Here is a 23,776-nt window from a genome sequence, read left to right as displayed (position 1 = left end):
ATAGGGGATTTATTCCAGAAACATCTTTTGTTACATTTCTTGACATCCTCTTTATTTTTCCAGCAATGAAGAAATAAATGCTCTAACAACAAAAACAAGATGTGGCAACCACAGGGCTGTAAAAAGCCTGTCCAATCATTTCATTCGTCCTGGAAAAATGTGTGAAAACATAACAAAGAAGCCAGAGCACCGTCCTCCATCATGTTGTCTACAGAATTATTATTCTAAATATTAAAATTAAGTCATTATTGACAGACAAGAGATAGACATGGGCTCAACCTCATCCTGGTGGATGAGAGAGAGAGAGAGAGAGAGAGAGAGAGAGAGAGAGCCTGGGCTCAGTCCCAAACAGCAGCAGATGAGAGAGAAGCAAAGTTAAACACATCACACAAGGTTTTTATAGAATGAAGTTAGGGTTCTCCGACACCAAAGCACTAGAGATAACCACGTGGTGGGTCTCCCACATCCAAAGTCATCTTGCTATGCTTTTGCAACGTAATGCATCAGCAAGGCAAAAAAGAAGAACTACTATATTTTACTATCAGCCCTTGCGTATGCACGCACACAAAAGGGAAAACTTTAGCACATACACATAGGTAGAAACGTCAGCACTTAAGAATCAAAGACATACAGAAACAGAAAAGTCATGTTTTAGCTAACAGGCACATGATTAACACATACTTGATTAAAGTCAGAGTTTCATATTTCTTTGTTAACCTCGCATGAGACATTAAGCAGGCTGATCACAACCATTAATGTTGTTAGGAGGACCATTAATGTCGAAATTATCAGTTTAATAATCTCTACTAGGAAAAGCTAGATCAATGTTCTTAAACGTTTGACATTCATACCTGTCAGAATCTTGATTTCTCCATTTCAGCTCACACTAGCAAGTCTAGTAAACAAATTATATTGCAGCTAGCTAACTGTAAGTTAGATATCAGAGCTAGATGGCTATTTTGTAGTTCTAGAATATAAATTGCAGCACTATTATCTGCATAGCTTTACAGAAATTAGATAAATATTGAGTACATTTGTTGACGCTCGCTACAACATTGCCTTATTCTCAACAACTGAATGCACCCACCTAGTGGTTGTTCCAATGTCTTTCTTTGAGGGGATCAAGACCTATTTGTGTGTGGATTGCGAAAGAGCGAAAAGAATGTCTCAAAATGACATCAGCAGAAGCTGGGATGAATGCATTTGTGTGGGATGCTCCATAAATGCAGATTCAACACCTCACAACACACCTCAATTACAGATTTACAAATGACATTTCACGACAAATGCACAAGCAAAGTTTACAAGTTATAAAGTTTATATTTACAAATATACATTAAGTACAAATCATAGTACATCTATTTAAATGAGAACTGTAATGAGAGTAAGGGGTTCTGTGTTTGTGGATGGAAAAACACATTTGTAAATCATTGAATATTTGTGGATCACGGTCCATGCATTGACAAAAACTTTATGCATTATTCTCTCCATAGGGATTTGTCTCCAGACGTATCTTTCTTGTTTACAGCCCCAAATTGTCAAAAGCCAGGTTAATTCACGTTAGCACAGTTCAGATGTGATAGCATATGTGCCCTCCTGCTGGCCCAGCAGGAACTCTATTTATAGTTCTATTTGTGCAGGTACCATTCTGTACCCCTCCCTGTGTTTTGTTCTTCCTGAACTACTCTCTGTTGTGGAATGTGTGCACTGGGACTAATATTGTGCGGGTGGCAGTTAACATATGCGCATGTAGAATAATATAATTTGCTTGTAGCACTTGCGACATATGACATAAAACTGACAGCATATTTGTTTAACGTTCAACATCGTTTAAAAAATATATGTTAGGAATTCAAATCTCCCCGTGCTCAGATTGTTTGTTGAGGGATTACAAAGGTTGGGCGCATCCTTTTATCACACACACACTTGTTCAGTTTTAAACATTGCAAGGCAAACTATTTCATTCAACAACATGTATTATTAGATGTGATATATTCTTTTACTAACCTTTATGTGTAGCCAATATCTTAAACCTTAAAGTCAGCACTTATGTGACTATTATTTTGGACAGTTTTCCTGCATCTCAAAGTATTTAACTGGTCTGCTTACATATGGATACAAATTCACATGGTCCAGTTAATAAAAAATAAAAAACAACAACCATGAAACAAAACAAAACCCTACACGCACTGTAATGTCCAGTTCAGCTCCTCTCCCATCCACATGAGCTGCGTGTTCATTTGCGCTCTGACGTCATGACATAAAGTCTCTAATTTGACAACACACTCAACTGCCTCTGGGAGCACGGGTCGGAAGAGGCCATACAAGAGGAAGACGAGTTGAGGCCAGGCAGGCATCATGGGTAGGCCCAGACTGACCTCTCCAAGGTAACAACCCCCTCATCCTCCCTACCGCTAATTGAGTGCAGACGAAGTGCTTCTTGGCTGTTTTGTATGATGCTGGCAGAAGAGATGATGTAGCCTTAGAGCCCCAGGGCTGCAGTGGTCTCTTAGTGAGATGAAACACCGAAGCACAGTCCTCGCTCAGCATTCTCTTGAGATGAAACACCGAAGCACAGTCCTCGCTCAGCATTCTCTTGAGATGAAACACTGAAGCACAGTCCTCGCTCGGTGGTCTCTTAGTGAGATGAAACACTGAAGCACAGTCCTCGCTTCGTGGTCTCTTAGTGAGATGAAACACCGAAGCACAGTCCTCGCTCAGCATTCTCTTGAGATGAAACACTGAAGCACAGTCCTCGCTCGGTGGTCTCTTAGTGAGATGAAACACTGAAGCACAGTCCTCGCTTCGTGGTCTCTTAGTGAGATGAAACACCGAAGCACAGTCCTCGCTCGGTGGTCTCTTAGTGAGATGAAACACCGAAGCACAGCCCTCGCTCAGTGGTCACTTGACATGAAACACCGAAGCACAGTCCTCGTTCAGTGGTCACTTGAGATGAAACACCGAAGCACAGTCCTCGTTCAGTGGTCACTTGAGATGAAACACCGAAGCACAGCCCTCGCTCAGTGGTCACTTGAGATGAAACACCGAAGCACAGTCCTCGTTCAGTGGTCACTTGAGATGAAACACCGAAGCACAGTCCTCGCTCAGTGGTCACTTGAGATGAAACATCGAAGCACAGTCCTCGTTCAGTGGTCACTTGGCCATCAGGCATGCTTGGATAAATCCCGGTGGGCTGGTGGACGGTTGGAAATATCCATAAAGTCTATACCGGCCTACATCACCAGGGCCCCTATATCACCAGGGCTAGGGTACTTAAGCTAGGAGACTGTAAACCTATGGATTTAAAAACAGTACATGAAAATAACACAGTGATCTTTAAATCTCATTCCTTTTTTATTTGCATTAATGTGAATATAGAAACAATAACAGCGACACCAAAAATAATGATAATACAAATAATACATAGGCCATGTGGTTCTGTGTGTACAGTACATGGTGTATTACGCACCATTGCAGTCCGCCCATATCAGGCTTGTGTTTAGTGTTTAGGACATCTGACATGCTTGCCCCTAAACATTGCTTACAAATATATGGGGCTTTTTATGTTCATGCTCAGGCTGGGCTCAATGTCTCCACAGTGGAGGAGAGCAAAGGGGGAACATGAGATGGAAGGAAAGAGAATAGGAAAGAGGGAGGAGAGGAGAGGAGGCATTACATTTGCATTTAGTCATTTAGCAGACGCTAATGCGAAGGCATACGAAAGGATAGGAGCGAGAAGAGGGGAAGACGAGAGGAGCGAGAAGAGGGGAAGATGAGAGGAGCGAGAAGAGGGGAAGATGAGAGGAGCGAGAAGTGGAGGGAGGATGAAACCACAGACATGAGAGTGCAGTTTAGAGACAAGAGGAGAGAGGAGGACATGAGACGGATGAGGAAAGAGGAGGAGACGAGACAAATGAGGAGAGAGGAGGAAATGGGACGGATGAGGAGAGAGACTGACATGAGACAGAAGAGGAGAGAGGAGGCACCCCTTGCCTCGACTTCATACATTACATTATATGTACAGTAACCATACATAAACAACCCTCACCTCCCCCTGCTGGTCCTAGCAGACGAGTCCAGGGTCGGGTGTCTTTCCCAGCATGCACCATACTTTGCTCAACATGCAGCTGTGCACTTAACCCTGTTAAAAAAGTACATTTATTCCAGGTTACCATGTCTATTGGATTAAAATTCAGTTGAATAGTCCATAGGATTTACCTGTTTAAAAAATAATGTGTGTTTTATACACAACAAACCCTTTACACATGCACATAATGCTTTTTATTTTTAGTTTAATCATATTTTGTCATGTGTATGCAAAGCTTTTGTTAGCTGTATTCATGAGTTGCGTTACTGTTGGACAATTATTTGTTTTCCTTTGTGTGTGTGTGTGTGTGTGTGTGTGTGTGTGTGTGTGTGTGTGTGTGTGTGTGTGTGTGTGTGTGTGTGTGTGTGTGTGTGTGTGTGTGTGTGTGTGTGTGTGTGTGTGTGTGTGTGTATGGAGGTATGTGTATGGAGGTATCTTCTCTTCTCCTCTTCTCTTATCTCCCAAGACTCATCAGCAGTGACTCCGTTTCAGAAGGAGAGAAGAGAATTGATTTGCTGTGTGACGACGCGGATCAAAGACAACAACAAACAGATAAGGATCTCTTTCTTTTTTTTTTATGCCGGCTGATGCTGGACAGATCGACACATGCCTGGTATGCCAATGCTGTCAATTTGATGATATAAACCACAAAGATGTTTGATACACAAGATGTTACACTCTTTATGCTAACACATTGTGCTTTGGCTCGATTTAGAGCAGTTTTGGTTCGACAAAGATGTTTGATACACAAGATGTTACACTCTTTATGCTCACACATTGTGCTTTGGCTCGATTTAGAGCTCTTTTGGCTCGACAAAGATGTTTGAAACACAAGATGTTACACTCTTTATGCTAACACATTGTGATTTGGCTCGATTTTGAGATGTTTTGGCTCGACAAAGATGTTTGAAACACAAGATGTTACCCTCTTTATGCTAACACATTATGCTTTGGCTCGATTTAGAGCTCTTTTGGCTCGACAAAGATGTTTGATACACAAGATGTTACGCTCTTTATGCTAACACATTGTGCTTTGGCTCGATTTAGAGCTCTTTTGCCTCCACTTGACTTGACTGAACTGAAGGGTGCTTTCTGGCTGTCACCAAAATAGATGCTAAAGCAACCCACACACAGTCCTTTCCACAGATGTCAGAGCTAGACACTGGGGACATCAGTGTCACGGGCCCTTCTCCCCGGGAGGACGTATGCTGACAAAACATGCACCTCGTCAGTCTCATGAGATGCTTTTGATGCAGGGCTGTCCATGACTGTTGGACAAGAAAACAAGTAATAAAATGGGGAGTATTACTTAAAATAAGAACAATTATCTGCCAACAGAACAGGAAAATTTAACTTACCAAGATTACAAAAAAAAAATAGAACCCAAATATATCTTAAAGCTAGTGTGGCCAGACCAGAAACAAGTACATTTGTCTTGACTCTGAATTTGATAAAGCAGTTTTGTAATTGTCAGTGGTTATCAAACTAGTTTGAAGCATTAACGTGTTCAGAACCAGTAATAAAATCTCAGTAACAAGTTAAAATACCCTCTTAAGATCATTAAGGACTGAAACACTTGAAGCAAGTGAAATGCTCTAACATAAAAAATGCCTGGTAAGGAGAAATATCCTGTCAGCCAAAAAACAAGCATATATTGCCTTAATTTTTAGATATTTTATCTTACTAAGATTTCAATTTTTGCAGTGTTGGTGAATCTGCTAAAGACGGACATTGACAGACATATATTATTTAGTATGTCTGCTTGTCTACCGGAGAGAATGCAGTGTGTTGGACGACAGAGGGCTAACAGGAGAGCCCTGTTTTCTGTGAAAGGTGGCGAATAAGCTGCTGTCTTCAGTGCTTGTGTATATACTGATTGACATAAAATGTCACTATGATGGCCTGCTTGGTGACAAACACTTGAGTTAAGAGATACGGCCAGATCAAAGGGAACACGCACTGAGACACGGTATGAAATCTGTATTCATCTGACCTTTTTTTCTCTCATTCTTGTGTCTTGCAAAGACGTTGAATATCCAGTGACACTATGTCAGCTTGGTTAAGGGCCCAGTCATATCAAAGTCTCATGTTCCATTCCTCTCGGTTCAAATGAACTGCGTAGGCTGCAAAGGATTCGCAAGTGTAAATGTAGAGTGCTCTCTTTTTTTTGCTGCATAGCAAGGTAGTGCCTTTTAAGGTGTGGATATCTATGGTTTATCATCTACATGTTTTAACCTGTGAATATCTATTGTTTATTGTCTAAATGTTTTCACCTGTGAATATCTATTCTATGGTTTATTGTCTGAATGCTTTAACCTGTGAATATCTATGGTTTAAATGTTTTCACCTATGAAAACCTATGCTTAATCTAAATGGTTGACCAATAGAACATCTAGGGTTTATCTAAATGTTTCTGACAGTTATTATGGTTTATTATCTTGTCCATCTTTGTTGTAGGATACAAAGAGATGTTATTGCACACGTTGTAATTTGACTGTAGATTTGAAAAGATGTTGGTGCTTGAAAAACAACCCCATCCAGAGTTAAGTGTTTCACCCATAATTCCATTCTTCAACAAAGACACCTAATACCCCCTAATAATACCGTAAGAGCTCAGCGACACTAATCAGTGAGTGTTAGTTTGGTCTCATCCTTTTCCTCTTTCTCCTGGGGTTGAGGCTATCGATCCCACACTCTCACACACACACACACACACACACACACACACACACACACACACACACACACACACACACACACACACACACACACACACACACACACACACAAACATACACACACACTCACACTCTGCGCTGGGAACCAAAGCCCTGCTTTAGCCGCACACCCGATGCTTCTTCTCCTTCCTCAGTGGGAAGTTTTTGAGCTCCAAAATGCCCCATTACCCTCCCTACAGTTCGTCTAAATCCCTCACAGGAGCTTTTCCCTCTCTCCTTATCTCTCTCTCTCTCTCTTTCTCTCTTTCTCCCACTTTCACTCTCTCTCTCTATCTCTCCCTTTTTCTCTCTCTCTCTCTCCTTATCTCTCTCTCTTTCACTTGAATCTCACTCGTAGCCCCCCACCCGTCCTCCTGTCGTCCCTCTCTCTCCCTCCCTCTAGCTACTCAATCTCCTTCTCTGTGTCTCTATGCGTCATCTTTCCGCCTTATTGGAGCGTTGTGCACGCAGATCAGTTTAGATAGGGGGAGTCAGTCACACCTTAGAGTTGTTTGCCATTTGTCAACCGCTGTTACCTAACGGTATCTTCCTTTTCCCCCTCTCCTTTTTTGTTTGCCATTTCCTTTTTGTCTCGTCTGCGTGTTCTGTCGAGGTCAGATGAAAGAGATGTCACAGCTTTGACTCTCCCCAGCGGAATCCAAGGAAGCAATGATATCTGTAATTGTGTTTATCTTGCAGAGCTTGTAATTATGACATCAAAAGTCTTTAAAAAAGGTCCATTTATTACCAAAAGTATATATCCATTTTGACACCATAGCATTTCAGACACACACAGATATATATGTATATTTTCCCACATGTATGCAACATCTTTCTATATTGTTTCAGCATTTCCTCTCACACTCCTTCTTTACTTCCCACCTTCCTCTCGCTCTTGTTTTTTCTTTTCCTTCTTTCGTTCTGATAAATTGCACATTAGCTTTCATTGGCTCAGGCTTACAAAAATTCCCTGCTGAATGATACACAACGTGACGGACATGGAATGTACTGTACATGATACATATCGGTTGGCAATAACCATTTACCCACAACCTCACACTTGCATCAAAGACAGACGTTGGGTTTGGGGGCTGTAAGCCTTCACATCAAGGGGTTTTCATGTGGTTCCCACATAATTATGTTACTCACAAAGGGATGATACAGATGCTAATGGAAGATGTGAAGACTGAGGAGATGGGGTGGGGTGGGTTGGGGTTTGTCACTTTTGCGTCACAGTCAAAACATGGTGGACAGAATATATCACTTAAGGTTATTCAATATCAACTTCACAAAATGATTGACCATAAGTCCTCTGAAGGCAAACAAATACATCATCTCAGAGTTAGTGACAGAGCAGAGAAACAGAGACTAAGACATCTTTGTGTACATGTTACAGCTTCTCTCAGCTGGACTTCCCGACTACCCGTGCCAGCGCTCAAACTTTCAGTCAGCCCCTCTCAAGCCAAGATGGGTAACTGGGAAATGGAAGAGACAAGAGGGGGCTTCTCTGACCCTCATGCCCATGAAACATCACTATCTCGGGGGAAGGAAAGACAATCCCACTCCCCTAATACCCCTCCAACAGTCGTGAACATGATGGGTGAAACCAGCGATAACCCCCACCCCTCCGTTTCATATGACACATGAATTAGAGCAAGACTGATGATTTTGGCATGACCACCACACCTCCCCCCACCCCCACCCACACCCACCTCGACCCATCCCCCCAAAATCCTCCATCGCCCCGCCACCATCACCAATGCTTTAGCTGGCATTCCCCCGACCCCCCCAAAAGTTCTCCTCGTCCTTGACAATGCCCCTCTTTCTCGTTGCCCCCCCCCCCCCCCACCCCCAGAACCATGCTCTAGTCGGCGAAGAGGATGAACCCTGTGAAGGTGCTGTACTTGTTGCTGTTGCCTCCGTGGGCCTTGCCCCCGTCCAGCTTGATGAAGACCTCGTCGCCCGCGTCCAGGTGGAGCACCGCACTGTTGGAGGCGTAGTCGTAGCTCTGGTCCTGGTCCTGGGCGATCGAACTGGCCCGCACCTGAGGGACACGCAAGCACGCCCCCACACACGCACAGACACACACACACACACACACACGAACACACACGCACACACAAAGATAGGATTTGTTACTTGATACTGAGCAGGGAGTACAGCTGATGAAGGGACTGATTGTTGATGGAGTGATTTAACGTCTGAAGCAGTTTCAAAGAAAACTATTACACTATTATTTACTTTTAGTTCATTTTTTTAGCAGAATCTGTTATGGCTGCTAAGGTATTGACAAGAAAAGACTGCATACAGGTAAGTAACAGGATTAATTGCAAAACTGAGCAGGCTTATCAAGCATTTGCCTCTTCATACTGATAAGATACATAATGGCTGATTGATTATTGTAGCTATTGTATTGTAGTTGCACTTAAGCATGTGGCTGAAAAAACTAGGAATGCAGCTTTTAATCAACCGTTTGAGCAGTTGATGGTTGACTTGGTTGAATCTAGTCTTGGTGTCAAGCAATTTCACTGACTAACAACACTGCTTCCAGAAGTTAAAATTGTGAAACAGCTTGTCATAAGGTGTGCTTCGTTATGAATTTGAATTGTTTTGTATCCAAATATCTAAATAACTGTTAATGAAGCTATTTTTTTGTCTTTGCCTTATGGTAATTGCTGTGACGCCAATCGCCTTTCTATAAGTATCACAGCATGAAGAGGTCCCACAACAAAGAAAACACAACATATTTCTCACAGGCAGAAAGCTGTGAAATTCAAAAATAAATTTCTGAATAAGACAACAAGGCCCTGTGCACACAGCATACAAAACCGAGGGAAAGTCTTTCGAGCTTAAGAATGAACATGTCTTTCTCTGTACAGTAGCCTACAGTGAGGTGCTGTTTTCTACAGTGCAGAGGCGTGTGTGGACTCACGTCCCAGCTGTATGTGTTCTCTGTGGGGTTGTTTCTCTTTGTGACTTGAAAGAGTAAAGTGGGCTGTAGGCCTAATGAGCCATTGCTTTGTCATGTCCATAAAGACGTGTTGTTGCTGATGATTTCATACGAGCCTCGAGGAGGGGGTCTGTCTGGGATCGAGGATATAAACGAATAATTCCTAACAATCCTAAAGGTTAAAGGCCCAGTCCGCAATTATGATGAAAGGTTGTTGCCATTAAAATCAGACAATCAAACACACCCCTCCCTTCAGTGTCCGTTATTGACCGGCCCGAATAATGTCCGGCTCTGCACAAGCCACTTTGTGAATTTGCAAAATTTCACAAAAAGTGTATTTGATTAGGAAAGCAGACTGCGCATTCAAACCCATCTCATTCAATCAATACAGATGGAAAACAAGTCCAAGGTGCAATACGTAGTTTTTGCCTTACAAAAACATAATGCCTCTAGACTTCAAAACCCCTGTGTGCTAGTCTAGAGGGTGTAATAAAAACTTGACTTTTAGCAGTGGACTTGGGTTCAATTCAATTTTATTTATAAAGTGCCAAAACAATACAATTGTCTCAAGGCGCTTTACAAAGCCCAGTGCCTGAACCCCCTTAGAGCAAGCACAATGGCGACAGGGGCAAGAAAATTTAATTTTAATAAGGATTCTGATGAGTCTAGAGAACACGTCGATCTGTGCCTGAAATGCAAGCGGCAGCTACATCAGAGAGGTCGTAGGTCGTAATGCTCTTACTTCACCTGTTTTAACCCGGCACGTGGCTACAATATTTATGAGATACTCTTCTCTCGTTTTTTGCCTTCTCACTTTCCTTCTCTGTTTGTCTTTCTTTCTTTCTTTCTTTCTCTCCATGTCTTTGCGAGGGATGGATGCTTTTAGATGTCAGCCAAATGTCAGGCCTTGAAGTCGTGGCTGAGTAACAGTGTCCCCGTCGGCAGAAAACGTGCTTGTTGCCGCTGTGACTAATGCCGTGACTCATCTGGTCAGGAGGGAGTGGGGGTACTTGAGTCAGACAGTGGGACCCGGGAATGCCCCCCCCCCCCCCCCCAGTCTCCATAGGCATCTAACCTATAGTACTACTGAGACACTCTGAGGTCATCCCCACAAAGATGCTAACGGCATCACACAAGTGCCGACTGCAATGTATGTTTGCCAAAAAGGAGAAGAAAAAAGCGGGACCTCGAGTGAGCATCTGGAATGGTGAATCCGCGCCTTTAGTGCTTCACCTGGAGAAGCGCGGGAGCAGAAGGAAGAGGAGAAGAAGAGGAGGTGGACTTTAGTCTCTTCTAGTCTTGCTCTTCACGCTCTGCCTTTGATGACATCGTAGAGACAAGCGAGCCTCGTGAATCAACCATGCCTGTTATTGTTTTTCTCTTCTTCTTCCTCCACCTCCTCCTCTTTCTTCTATCTTTCTTTCTCAGTGTTGTTTATCCCCCAACATGACTTTCCGTTCCTATATTTAGTAAGTGCAATGAATCAGATTTGTGCAACCAATCAGTGTTGACACTGCAGGTACTGCGGTGATGGTGGGTGTGTATACTGGTAGTCAGGTGTGTATTTGTGTATGTTGATGTGTGCTTGTGTGTGTTATTGTGTTGGTGTTTGTCGGTGTGTGTTATTGTGTTATTGTGTGTCGCTGTTAAGTGTGTGTGTGTTACTAAGTTGGTGTGTGTCACTGTGTTGATGTGTGTGTGAGTGTGTGTTATTGTGTTGGTGTCTGTCAGTGTGTGTTACTGTGTTGGTGTGTGTTACTGTGTTGGTGTGTGTTACTGTGTCGATGTGTGTTACTGTGTCAGTGTGTGTTGCTGTGTTTGATGTGTGTTGGTGTGTGAGTTACTGTGTTGGTGTGTGTTACTGTGTTGGTGTGTGTGTTACTGTGTTGGTGTGTGTTACTGTGTCGATGTGTGTTACTGTGTTGGTGTGTGTGTAACTGTGTTTGTGTGTGTGTTACTGTGTTGGTGTGTGTGTGTTACTGTGTTGGTGTGTGTGTTACTGTGTTGGTGTGTGTTACTGTGTCGATGTGTGTTACTGTGTTGGTGTGTGTGTAACTGTGTTGGTGTGTGTGTTACTGTGTTGGTCAGTGGCGGCGCCAGGGGGGGGCTAGGGGGTGCTAGAGCACCCCCTAGATTGGCCATAGCACCCCCATAGCACCCCCAAGAAAATAATGGTTTATTTAGGCCTATTATTGTTATTTAATTTCATTCTGAGTTCTTAATAAAATGTATTGTGTGATAATAATATTTTAATCACAAAAGAAAATAACTGAAAATAACAGATTGAAATAAACAGATTGTTCACGTAGCACGACACAGACACGTTGCGCGTGAACGTGATTGTTCAATGAGTAGTAGGCTAAGTAACAGTAATCCTCGCGATCGGTCAAGCGTTCACAAAATCACGAAAATGGATCGGTATTTGATCCGCAAATTTCCTCGAGTTGAATAAGATGTTCAAGAGGAAGAAAAAATGCAAGAGGTATTGGATTCTGATTCTGATGTAGAAGAAGAGGAACGTCCTGGTCCAAGTTAACCCTTCACCTCTACTGAGGGCGCTGCTAGCCATGCTGCTAGCATCCTGGGTGACTTAAGCATGAACGCCCAGGATGGTCCGAAAAGACCAATATTACAAAAATGTTGTGGAAAGCTTGCGCTACACACTGCTTGTCAGGGGATCTCACCGCGAGGCCACATTGAAGATGAGGATTCAGCAAACAGGGGTAATGTCCGCGAGTTGCTATCTGTAATTGGAAAATTTGATAAAACCGTTCAGAAAAAGTTAGATAACAACCCGTCAAATGCAAAGTATGTGCACCATGACGTGCAGAATGAGATCATCAATGTAATGGCAGAAATGATTAGGAAACAATTAAGGGATGTTTTAAGCATAGTTTTTTGTGCACTTTTTGATACACTTTTTGATCTCTTATTATTGTTTTTTGAGTGCCTACTGTTTGGTCTCATTCATGTTTTTATTGATTGTGACTTAAAATAATATACACTTTTTGAAAGCATTTCTGACTCTTTGCCTGTTTAAGTTAATTAGGCTATATCTGATATTCTAATCTGCCGTCTTTAGTTAGAAGTGTATTGAACTTGGTATGTTTAGTTTAATTTGTCACACATGGTAGTGGTGACCTGTTAGTCATCTGGCGCAAACTTTAATCCACACACTGAAGTAAGTGAAGTATTTGGGATTACGTTATCTATAACATGCTGCATCCATTTTGACCGTCGGAGATGAACGCGGCTTTGTGCGCGTCCGTCAGAAGTAGCCTAATGATAATAGTAATAATACGATCGATTTGAATGACGCTTTTTATGTACCCCAAAGACGCGTTAGAGATCAAACGTGTAAACATATGTGACGATATGGTGGGGAGGTGTTGTAGTAGAGAAAAATGAGACTCATATGCTTTCACCCTAATTTCATAGCACCCTCAGTAAAACGCCGAGCACCCCCATAGCACCACCAGAAAAAAATCTCTGGCGCCGCCACTGGTGTTGGTGTGTGTGTTTCTGTGTTGGTGTGTGTGTTACTGTGTTGGTGTGTGTTACTGTGTTGGTGTGTGTGTTACTGTGTTGGTGTGTGTTACTGTGTTGGTGTGTGTGTTACTGTGTTGGTGTGTGTGTTACTGTGTTGGTGTGTGTGTTTCTGTGTTGGTGTGTGTGTAACTGTGTTGGTGTGTGTGTTACTGTGTTGGTGTGTGTGTTTCTGTGTTGGTGTGTGTGTTACTGTGTTGGTGTGTGTGTTACTGTGTTGGTGTGTGTTACTGTGTTGGTGTGTGTTACTGTGTCGATGTGTGTTACTGTGTTGGTGTGTGTGTAACTGTGTTGGTGTGTGTGTTACTGTGTTGGTGTGTGTGTTTCTGTGTTGGTGTGTGTGTTACTGTGTTGGTGTGTGTTACTGTGTTGGTGTGTGTCGTTAGGCTCCCAACCTGTGGCTTGTCACACCTGGAGGTCTGGGTGTTTTAATGGTCTAGCTCCACCTGATCTTTTTTTGCCCCGATTATTTATAACCGCTGTGTGTCAGACCACATGCCCAAACTCTGGTCCCACAGACACTCATTAGTTCTGGGTGAACATGCAAGATATACGTGTGTGTGTGTTTATGTGTGTGTGTGTGTCTGTGTATGTGCGTGTGTGAGAGAGAATGAGTGTGTGTGTTTATTTGTGTGTATGAACGAATATGATTGTGTGAATCTATGTAGGGATATAGCATGGATGTGTGTATGAGAGAGGATGACAGTGTGAGACAGTATGGGTTAGGGGGCATATATATATATATATATATATATATATACCTATGACTGAAAAAACAACAGTGGGTTAGAATGTATGACAGAGAGGGGGTGTTTATAGTTGCATTAGGGCGTGAGTGTGAGTGTGTGTGTGTGTGTGTGTGTGTGTGTGTGTGTGTGTGTGTGTGTGTGTGTGCGTGTGTGTGTGTGTGCGTGTCCATGTGCGTTTGTGCGTGTGAGTGTGTGAGTGTGCGTTTGTGAGTGTGAGTGTATGAGTGTGTGTGTGTGAGCGAGGCAGGGGTGTTGGGTGTTGTCAGAAGCTCCTGTATGGCCAGGGGTGTTGAGAGAAGCCTGTGATTGAGAATGACATAATGACGGTTGTCAGGGTGATGACTCTGTCCAAGGAGTCTTCGGACTCTGCCCTCTCGGTTCTAAAGTCTCATTCTGATGACATTACACACACATGCACGCACAGGCACACGCCATACTTATGCACACACACACTCACTCCTTTCCCCCCTGCACAATACAGCAGGTTGGTACCAAAGTATCAGACACACACACACACACACACACACACACACACTCAATACTATACAACTAGGTTAATGAAAAATTCCAGTCTGATGATCTCCAGTCACTTACATACACACACACACACAAATGCTTACAAACACACACATACATACACACAGACTGAGATGCACATACACAAACACACAAATACTTGCAAACACACACACATACACACAGACTGAGATGCACTTACACACAAAACACACAAATGCTTGCAAACACAAACATACATACACACAGACAAAGACGCACATACACACACTCACAAATGCTTGCGAACATATATACACACACACACACACACACACACACACACACACAGATGCACATACACACACAAATGCTTGCAAACACAAACACACACAGATGCACATACACACAGTTGTTATCCTCCATCTTTGGACCTGTGCGTTTTGTAGAGGTCTTTACTAGTATTCACTTCAAAGTACAAATCTGATTCAGTCTCTAAAACAAATCCCAAACGGTTTTGTTCCACTTAGACAAAGCAAGACCAATGCCACAAAGGTGCATTTTTTTTTCTCCAAAATCAAACACTTAAGTGTAAGCTCTGTGTTCAGTTCTGTGATGCAAACAAAAGCTCAACAGGAAATTTGGATCAATATTTTGGACAAAATATTGGCACAATAGAGGCACATAGTCACTTCCTGGGCCCTGACTACTTGTACAGTACTACTAATAGGACAGAATCAATACCAGTGGGAAAAGTTGTAATGGCCACGATTTGGCCATAGAAAGAGTTGAACCCTTTCAAACAACAACCGGGAGAAAAAAGAAAGAAAGGAAGATGGATGAAAAAGAGGGGGGAAAACAAGTAAATAAATAAATAAAAACAACAACAATCTGTCAGAATTGCTTTGTGATTGAACACCCTGCAGACGGCTTAGGGGAGAGATGGGGTGAGGCTGCTGGCGTTGTGAAATTGTTCAACTTTTGGGTTCTCTGTTTTTTCTCATCTTTTGTTCCGCATTCTCATGTCACATTGCAGCAATTCAGCTGTCACTCGTCTGGGTTCTGTTCCCCTCCGCTGATCCGCTGGGGGACTTTGACTCCGTTCGCCTTTTTTTGCATTCTCTTGTGAACAAATTACTTCATCTTAAGAAAGTGATCTGTCAAAATTAACAATTTGCTGCCACACCTCAACTGCCTCGGGCCTGCCCCATTCTGCCCCATTCTGCCCCATTCTGTGAGTGCTTTTGCATCTGACCTGACTTTTCCATGTGCATTAACGCTGTCTGCATTCAGATAACCCCCTTTTCAATACTTTGATGTGACCATTTAAAGCCTCGTCCATACAAACAGTTTACCCTCATGTTCACAAACAGAAATAGGATAATGATATATTTATGTTTTGATAATATATCAATATAAACCTATAGGTCTGGCCCCTGAGTTGTCATCCAAAGCGACTCGCAGTATAGGTTTTTGTGTCATGGCATGTTAGCGTTAGGCTACACGTGCCCTGTGGAATCAGACCCATGACCTCTGACCTTGGTGGTCGTAGCACCTCATGCAACCAGTTGAGCGCCAGGAACAGTTTATTTTCTATCTAGAATGCCCTAGTGTTACAGCGCACAGGAATACGAATATATATGAATATTTGCAAATAGCAGAGCAGGTCAGATTATCGGGACAAATAATCATATCTGCCATTTGTAACCAGTTTGCTTGTTAGAAATATCATCTATAAACATTTCATAAGTGCTGTTTATACTGCTTTTCTAAAACTAATAATAAATAAAACGGCAGCATGGAGAGAAGGGCAGGCTTGGTGCAGAGAAAGAAGGGATGAAGAGAGAAGACCAGAGTGAACGGAGAGGAGGAGAGGAGAGGGGAAAGGATGAATGCCTCCTCAGTGCATAACCTGCCCCCGGAGAAAGTTGATGTCATTAAGCGCATGAGGCTAATTTTAACATGGACAAAGGCAGGGCACGCCACTCCACTCCCTGCATGAAGATATATCAAGGATAGAGTAGACTGGACAAGCATTCCCCGTGCTCTCTCTCTCTCTCTCTCTCTCTCTCTCTGTCTCTCTTTCTCTCTCTTTCTCAAACCAAATCACTTTATTGGTATGAATGAGTCTGAAACTCATATAAGAAATATCTATGTTTTTATTTTATTTTAAACAAACTATGCCTCCCTCTCTCGTTCTCTCTCTCTCTCTCTCTGTCTCTCTGTCTCTCTCTCTCTCTCTCTCTCTCTGTACGCCTCCGCACGGAGCAGATGGAGAGGAGATGCCGTGATGGTCCTGAAGAAGCAGACAGGTCTAATTTTAACAGATAGAACGGCACTCGGGCAAGGGCGCAGGTTTCAGTGTCAACTTTCAGGGTAAAACAAGCCCACCTGGATCAGCAGAAATAATTGATCACACTATAGTTGGCCGGGAGCATCATATTGTACCCGCTTTTCAATACTTGGATACAGATGCCTACTTTCCCCACAGTCAGACCTTTAAGATTTACATTTACATTTACATTTAGTAGACGCTTTTATCCAAAGCGACTTACAAGGATTTTTGCAGTTACACTGATGGCACACTGCACATCAGGAGCAATTAGGGGGTTCAGTGTCTTGCTCAAGGACAATTCGACAGGGAACCAAACTAGCAACCTTCTGATTATTAAACAACTTCTCTACCTCCTGTACCACTGTCGCCCCCACACCCGTTTTCAATACTTGAATACAGATGCCTACTTTCCCCACAGTCAGACCTTTAAGATTTAATGGACAACCATGTAAAGCCTCGTCCATACAAACAGTTTATTACCAAAAAGTAAAAATGTTTTGATAATACATCAATATAAACCTTAAAGGTAATCTAGAGTAAGCCTAGAAAGTGTATTTAGTCAGGTTTAATTTTGCAGCAAAATATACACATACATCGCAAACTTTTGTAAGGCAAAGATAATGGTGACAGATACCAAGACAGTGTGAGTGTGATGAAGTAATTAATAATGGAGCTATACAAAGGAAGAATTGAGTGACATTTATGTGCAGTTGTACAGTTTATATTGAATGTGTGTGTGTGTGATATTTATCAATCTTCAGAAAGGAATACAATACAAAATACTATATATTTACTATGTCTGATATATTTACTAAGTTTCTGGAGTGATGATTGTGATGATGATGATGATGATGATGATGATGAAGATGGTGTGTGTGTTTAATGGAATACAGAACCGTCCCTCACCTGTCCGTTCTTGAGCAGGTCAGCCCACATGCTGGTTCCGTCGCCCCCCCTCATCAGGACATTGTAAGTGAAGTAGTAGGTGCCAGGGATCTTACACACAAACTTCCCAGAAGCCCCATCGTAGTTGCTTCCCAGGTTGGTGACGATGTCGTCGAACTTCAGAATGTCGTAGCCCTCCTGAGGGTTCCGCAGCCCCGCGAAGAATGCCACACGCGGAACCGTTGAGTACGTCGCTGTGCCGATCCCCCCCGTCCGCCCCCCCAGCGTTAAAATCCCGGTCCGGTCAGCATCCGAGTCGCCGCGATCCCCCGGCGGACCCATTGGACCCAGCGGACCAGGCTCTCCAGGCGGTCCCGGGGGTCCGGGCTTCCCGGGCCGACCGGGCTTCCCCGGCAGCCCGTGGGCGTAGGTGGGCAGTGGTGAGCCCATGCTGTGGTCACTCAGCGCCTCCGCCTCTCCCTGGATGCTGGTACTGACGGTGCCGGTGGTGGCGGCGCCCTTTTCCGTGTACGGGTCGCACACCATGCGGCAGGTGCCGAGCATCTCGTAGCGGCCGGCGTCGTCGCCCACGCTGCTCACCAGCACGGGAATGAGCACCACAAGGATTAGGACCAGCATCACACCCACGGCGGCCCCCACCAGGGTCTTCCTGCCCAGGCTGAGGCGCGGAAGCGGCTGGGATGCCAGCGTGGGTCTCTCAGAGGGGGTAATGGTGCCTAGCGGCTGGGAGGCGAAGGGACGCCCTCCACCCGACGAGGAACCACGACGAGAACCTGCACGGCCGGGAAAACTGAGTCAAAGGGAAAGACGAGTGATCACAGGTGAGCGTGTGCTGAGTGAGTGAGTTAGGGTGTGTGTGTGAGAGAGGGAGAGAGAGAGAGTGAGAGAGAAGGGGAGCGAGGGATTAGAGGAGAAGAGAGAGGAAGACTGAGACAGGTCTCGGTAGGTTAAGTACAGAGAGTGACAGGGACTCCCTCTTCACTGCTGATAGGGCGAGAGAGAGAGAGAGAGAGAGAGAGAGAGAGAGCGCGGGAGTGGGTCTGTGCGATGAGTGTGTGTGATCGTATGTGTGTGTGTGTTTGCAGTCAAGAGAGGAATGATGGAAAACAGGGTATGAGATGGTAACAGGAGAAGGAGAGTGAGGAAGGAAATGGATAGAGAATAAAGAAGAGAGAGAGGAAAGAGATAGGGAATATATAGAAGAGAGATGAAAGAGAGAGAGAGAATATGGAAGAGAGAGAGAGAGAAAGAGAGGAAGGAACGAGAGAGAGAGAGACAAAGGAAAGAGAGAGAGAGGTAAAGTGAGGGAGGGAGACGGGGAGAGAGAGAGAAGGAAAAGGAGGGAGAGAGGAAGGGAAAAAAAGAAAGAGGGATATAGACATAGAGAGGGTGGGTGGGAGAGGGAGGGAGAGGAGGCGGGATACAAACAGAGACACACACACTCACGGACACACACAGACACTCACACACTCACACACTCGCTCTGTCTCTTCCGTGCACATGACTCACACTGAGACGGAGAAAGAGTGGGAGGAGGCTTCCTCCAGGAGGGTAAGAAGGGAGAGGGAACTAGAAAGAGGGAAAGACAGAAAGAAAGAAAAAAATGAATAAAGAGATGATAAAGTGATAAACACATAGGGAGGCAGAGAAGATCTGAAGAGCATTAACAACAAGTGCCTGCCCGAGTAGTCTGCTTCAAACAGCTGCTCGGCACAACCACACACACACACACACACACACACACACACACACACACACACACACACACACACACACACACACACACACACACACACACACACACACACATACACACACACACACACACACACACACACACACACACACACACACACACACACACACACACACACACACACACACAAACACACACACATACACACACACACACACACAAACATACACACATACACACACACTGACCAATATACACTCTCGCACAAATACACAAACACAAAAAAATTACCCAGAACCCCCGCCCCCCCGAGACTGGACCTTGGACTGATCAGGCACATATACAACCTAACTTTCCGCTGTGTGTGTGTGTGTGTGTGTGTGTGTGTGTGTGTGTGTGTGTGTGTGTGTGTCTCACTGATCTGAGATCATCTGAATTTCAAAGTTGCTTAGTGGCATTTCCTCTGGGGGTGAGTGACCACAGTGGGAAGAAACCTGACAGAAATGGTTTATGAAGTAGCCAGGCCACACTGCGAGAGTCCTCGTTCCTCGATGTAGCTCCTACCGCCGAGGCAGCGACACACCCACACATACACACGCACATACACACGCACAGAGGGACAATAAGAGTGAGGGGGGATGGGAAAACACTGCCTACAGAGCTTAAAACTTATGTTAAATAATATTACTCAACACGCAGTGTTCTGCCGAGGCCCCAGGATCGACCCATGCGTGTCTGTCAACGGCTCCTAAAAATAAACTGATGACTGTCCTCGTCCTCGTCCCCGTCCCCATCCCTTTTGGCCAGCAGGTGTCTCTGTTCATTAGGGGAGGCTTGAGTTGGACCTGTCAAATCAGGTGACAGCCAAGCGGAATCAACACAGCGGCACAGGGCACGGAAAGGCGTAATTAACTCATGTTTTTACTCCGCGGCAGAATTAACGTGCCGGTTTGGGAGATTGCGCTCAGGGTAGTGGAGTTGCTGATGACGAACGAAGAGGACTCGCAGACCTATACTCATTGCCATCTCCATCGCAAAATCGCAACCACCACCCTAGCCGCATCCTCGACCACCACTGCTGTCCCCAGGGGGTGAAGCTGTTTCTCGAAAGAATCCTTACGAGCCACGGAGCTCTGTGTGCGAAGGGGCAGTAATCATGATTCAACAGGGATTGGGTTATGTAATCAAAGAAAGAAAGAAAGACAGAGAGAGAGAACGAAGAAAAAGAGAAGAACACCCCATCTGTTTTTAGAGCGCGCCCTGTTTCCCTCATTTGATAGCAGTTGTCACTGCGCACACGTGACCGGTGGAGCCCCTCTGCTGCAGCTGGTCTCAGCCCACGTGCTCCGGTCTCGCGTCTCACGTCTCCCCATGTAAACTTCTGCCGTATCCTCTCTCAAATTGAAATCCCCTCTCTCTCCTCTGCCGTATCCTCTCTCTTGGTCCTCAATTGTGTTTACACTTTTAGTCTTTCTCTCTATCCCCACTGAACCCCATCCTGGCCTCTCTCTCTCTGTTCCTCTATGTCCCTCTCTCTCTCTCTCTCTCTCTCTCTGTCTCTTTCTCTCTGTCCCTCTCTCTCTCCCTGTCTCTCTCTCTCTCTCTCCCTGTTTCTCTCTCTCTCTCTCTCTCTGTCCCTTTCTCTCTCTCCCTGTCTCTCTCTCTCTCTCTCTCTCTTTCTCTCCTTCGCCCTTCCGTATTCTGTGCGTTCTGAGGTGCCGTCCGCTGCTGTTTAGCCAGGAGCTGGAGGGCATCATCATCATCCTCAAGGGGTCGACACGAGGGTGGTGGTGGGGTGAGACGAGGAGGAGGAGGAGGAGGAAAGGGGGGGCCAGCTTGGGGACAATGACTAAAAGTGTGGAGGGGTTCGTGTGTGTGTGTGTGTGTGTGTGTGAGTGTGTGTGTGAGTGTGTGCCTGTGTGTGTGTGTGTCTGTGTGTGTGTGTGTCTGTGTGTGTGTGTGTGTGTGTGTGTGTGTGTGTGTGTGTTTGTGTGTGTGTGTGTGTGTGTGTGTGTGTGTGTGTGTGTGTGTGTGTGTGTGTGTGTGTGTGTTGGGGGGTGAGGGGTTGATGCCCTTGACAGTAGCCCGGACTAATGTAACAGGAGTTGGCAGAGTAGCCCTCTGCTCCTGCTGACACTGCCCTAGGAGGGAACGAACAGGACCTCTAGCCAATCATCAGGCTAGAAATCCCCCTTCAACCCCGCCCCCACCCCCACCCCCGCACCCCACAAACTACCCCCCCCCGAGAGAAGATGCATCACACTCCCAGGGTGAAAGGAGTGTGTGTGTGTGTGTGTGTGTGTGTGTGTGTGTGTGTGTCTGTGTGTCTGTGTGTGTGTGTGTGTGTGATGGGATTGGGAGTGATCTGATAGTGATAATATTAATTTGTTTTATGTAATGACACAACAGTTTTGTGAAAGAAAAAAAAAACAGTGAGGATCCCACAGAGAAGCCCTGTGGGGGGGGCCTCAGTGTTGCGACACTAAAGAAGTCAAAAGAAAGAAGTCAAAAAAGAAGTCAAATCCTACTGGGGGGAAGGGAACATGGCCCATGTTTGGACAGAAAGCAAGCAGGAGAGAGGAGTAGAGACAGAAGTAGAATAGACAGAGAGGAGGAGGAGAGGGAGAGATGGAGGGAGGGAGGGATGGATAGAGAGACAGAAGCGAGTCACAGAAAGACATGAAAAAAGGGGGGAAGAGAGACTGAAATAGAGAGAGAGACTGAAAAAGAGACAGATTGTGTGTATTTGTATGTTGTCGGAAGGCAATCTCAACTCGTGGCACGATCGCCATGTCCGTGTTACCAACAGAAAAAGAGAGGGAGAGAAAATGAAGAGCGAAGGAAAGAGAGGGAGTAAAAACCTGAAATGAAGTATGGGCAGACGGAGGGAGGGGGCCTCAGCGTGTGGGTTGGGCGCGGGTGGGTTGGCACAGGGCGAACGAGCGGGCATGTAATGCAAAAGTAAACATCTGTCCCCACGCCTCAGTGTCAGCAGCCGCCATCACCACCGATGCAGTCATCCTCACCGCTACTCCGTTTGTCTGTGTGTGTGTGTGTACAGCCACTGCACTCACTGCCACTGTTCCTGCGTAGTTACTCTTTATACAGTTTTAATGATGGGAGTGTGTGTGTGTGTGTGTGTGTCTGTGTGTGTATGTGTCAGTGTGTGTGCCTGTGTGTGTGTGTACAGCCACTGCACCAACTGCCACTGTCCCTGCGTAGTTACTCTCTATACAGTCTTAATGATGTGTGTGTGTGTGTGTGTGTGTGTGTGTGTCTGTGTGTCAGTGTGTGTGCCTGTGTGTGTGTGTACAGCCACTGCACCAACTGCCACTGTCCCTGCGTAGTTACTCTCTATACAGTCTTAATGATGTGTGTGTGTGTGTGTGTGTCTGTGTGTCAGTGTGTGTGTTTGTGTGTGTGTGTGTGTGAACAGCCACCGCACCCACTGCCACTGTTCCTGCGTAATTACTCTCTATAGTTTTAATGATGGGAGAGTGTGTGTGTGTGTGTGTGTGTGTGTGTGTGTGTGTGTGTGTGTGTGTGTGTGTGTGTGTGTGTGTGTGTGTGTGTGTGTGTGTGTGTGTGTGTGTGTGTCTGTGTGTGTCTGTGTCTGTGTGTACAGCTACTACTGTTGGGACAGGCCTATCTAAAAACCTTTGCTGGCAGTGGGGTGTGTTAAATGACTCAGGGCATGTCTGGAAGCCCTCTAAGGCATTGGCTGTTTGACTGACCCTTGTGCATTTTGGTGATTTGAACAATTGATAACTGTGCGTTATCATACACCCAGCCAATCCACCTTCCCTCCAACAACTCTTGTTTAGATTTGGTTTGGCTTCAGGGAGTCTCTACGGCCAATGGTAACTTAAGATAATTCACTTCAGCCTAGTTTGAATGTGTACCTGAATTAGTAAGTTGCACCTGGCAATCACACAGTGATTTTCTGATCCACTGTGACCTCTCAAGACATTCTGAACAAGAAAAGTACTATTACTAGGTACCCGTGTTTTCATTATGACTGGCTAGGATCAGTTTCAAACTAAAACAGCAGTGATGCAAGTCTTGAGGTACCTGGCTTATCACCTGGGTCGGACGCGCTGCAACAGAACTGTTATATTATACAGCGGTGGATTGCCGTCAGAGGCAGTCCGTTCTATTGGGCAATGGCGGGCAGTTGCTTTGGCCCTCGGCCAGCAGGGGGCCTCGTCGTACTTCCTAACCATTACCCTAATTTTGTTTTGTTTTTGAAGAATTAAAACAATTCATAACAAAGATGTAAAGTTAAATCATTATGA

General features: G+C 44.8%; 1 protein-coding gene across 1 annotated transcript; it reads right to left on the bottom strand.

Moving 5' to 3' along the window:
• Positions 1-8,668: 8,668 nt before the first annotated feature.
• c1ql1l (complement component 1, q subcomponent-like 1-like) lies at positions 8,669-18,475 on the bottom strand (the record flags this gene model as incomplete). The annotated part of the gene is made up of 2 exons (XM_080835851.1): positions 17,786-18,475; positions 8,669-8,848 (listed from the first exon to the last, which is right to left on the bottom strand). Exons 1-2 carry the CDS (start codon positions 18,401-18,403, stop codon positions 8,669-8,671), a joined length of 798 nt encoding a protein of 265 aa, XP_080691977.1. The 5' UTR covers positions 18,404-18,475.
• Positions 18,476-23,776: the final 5,301 nt, after the last annotated feature.

The sequence above is a fragment of the Sprattus sprattus genome (assembly GCF_963457725.1).
Source record: "Sprattus sprattus genome assembly, chromosome: 3".
In the NCBI taxonomy this organism is placed as follows: domain Eukaryota; kingdom Metazoa; phylum Chordata; class Actinopteri; order Clupeiformes; family Clupeidae; genus Sprattus; species Sprattus sprattus.
This window is presented reverse-complemented; position numbering and strand designations above follow the sequence as displayed.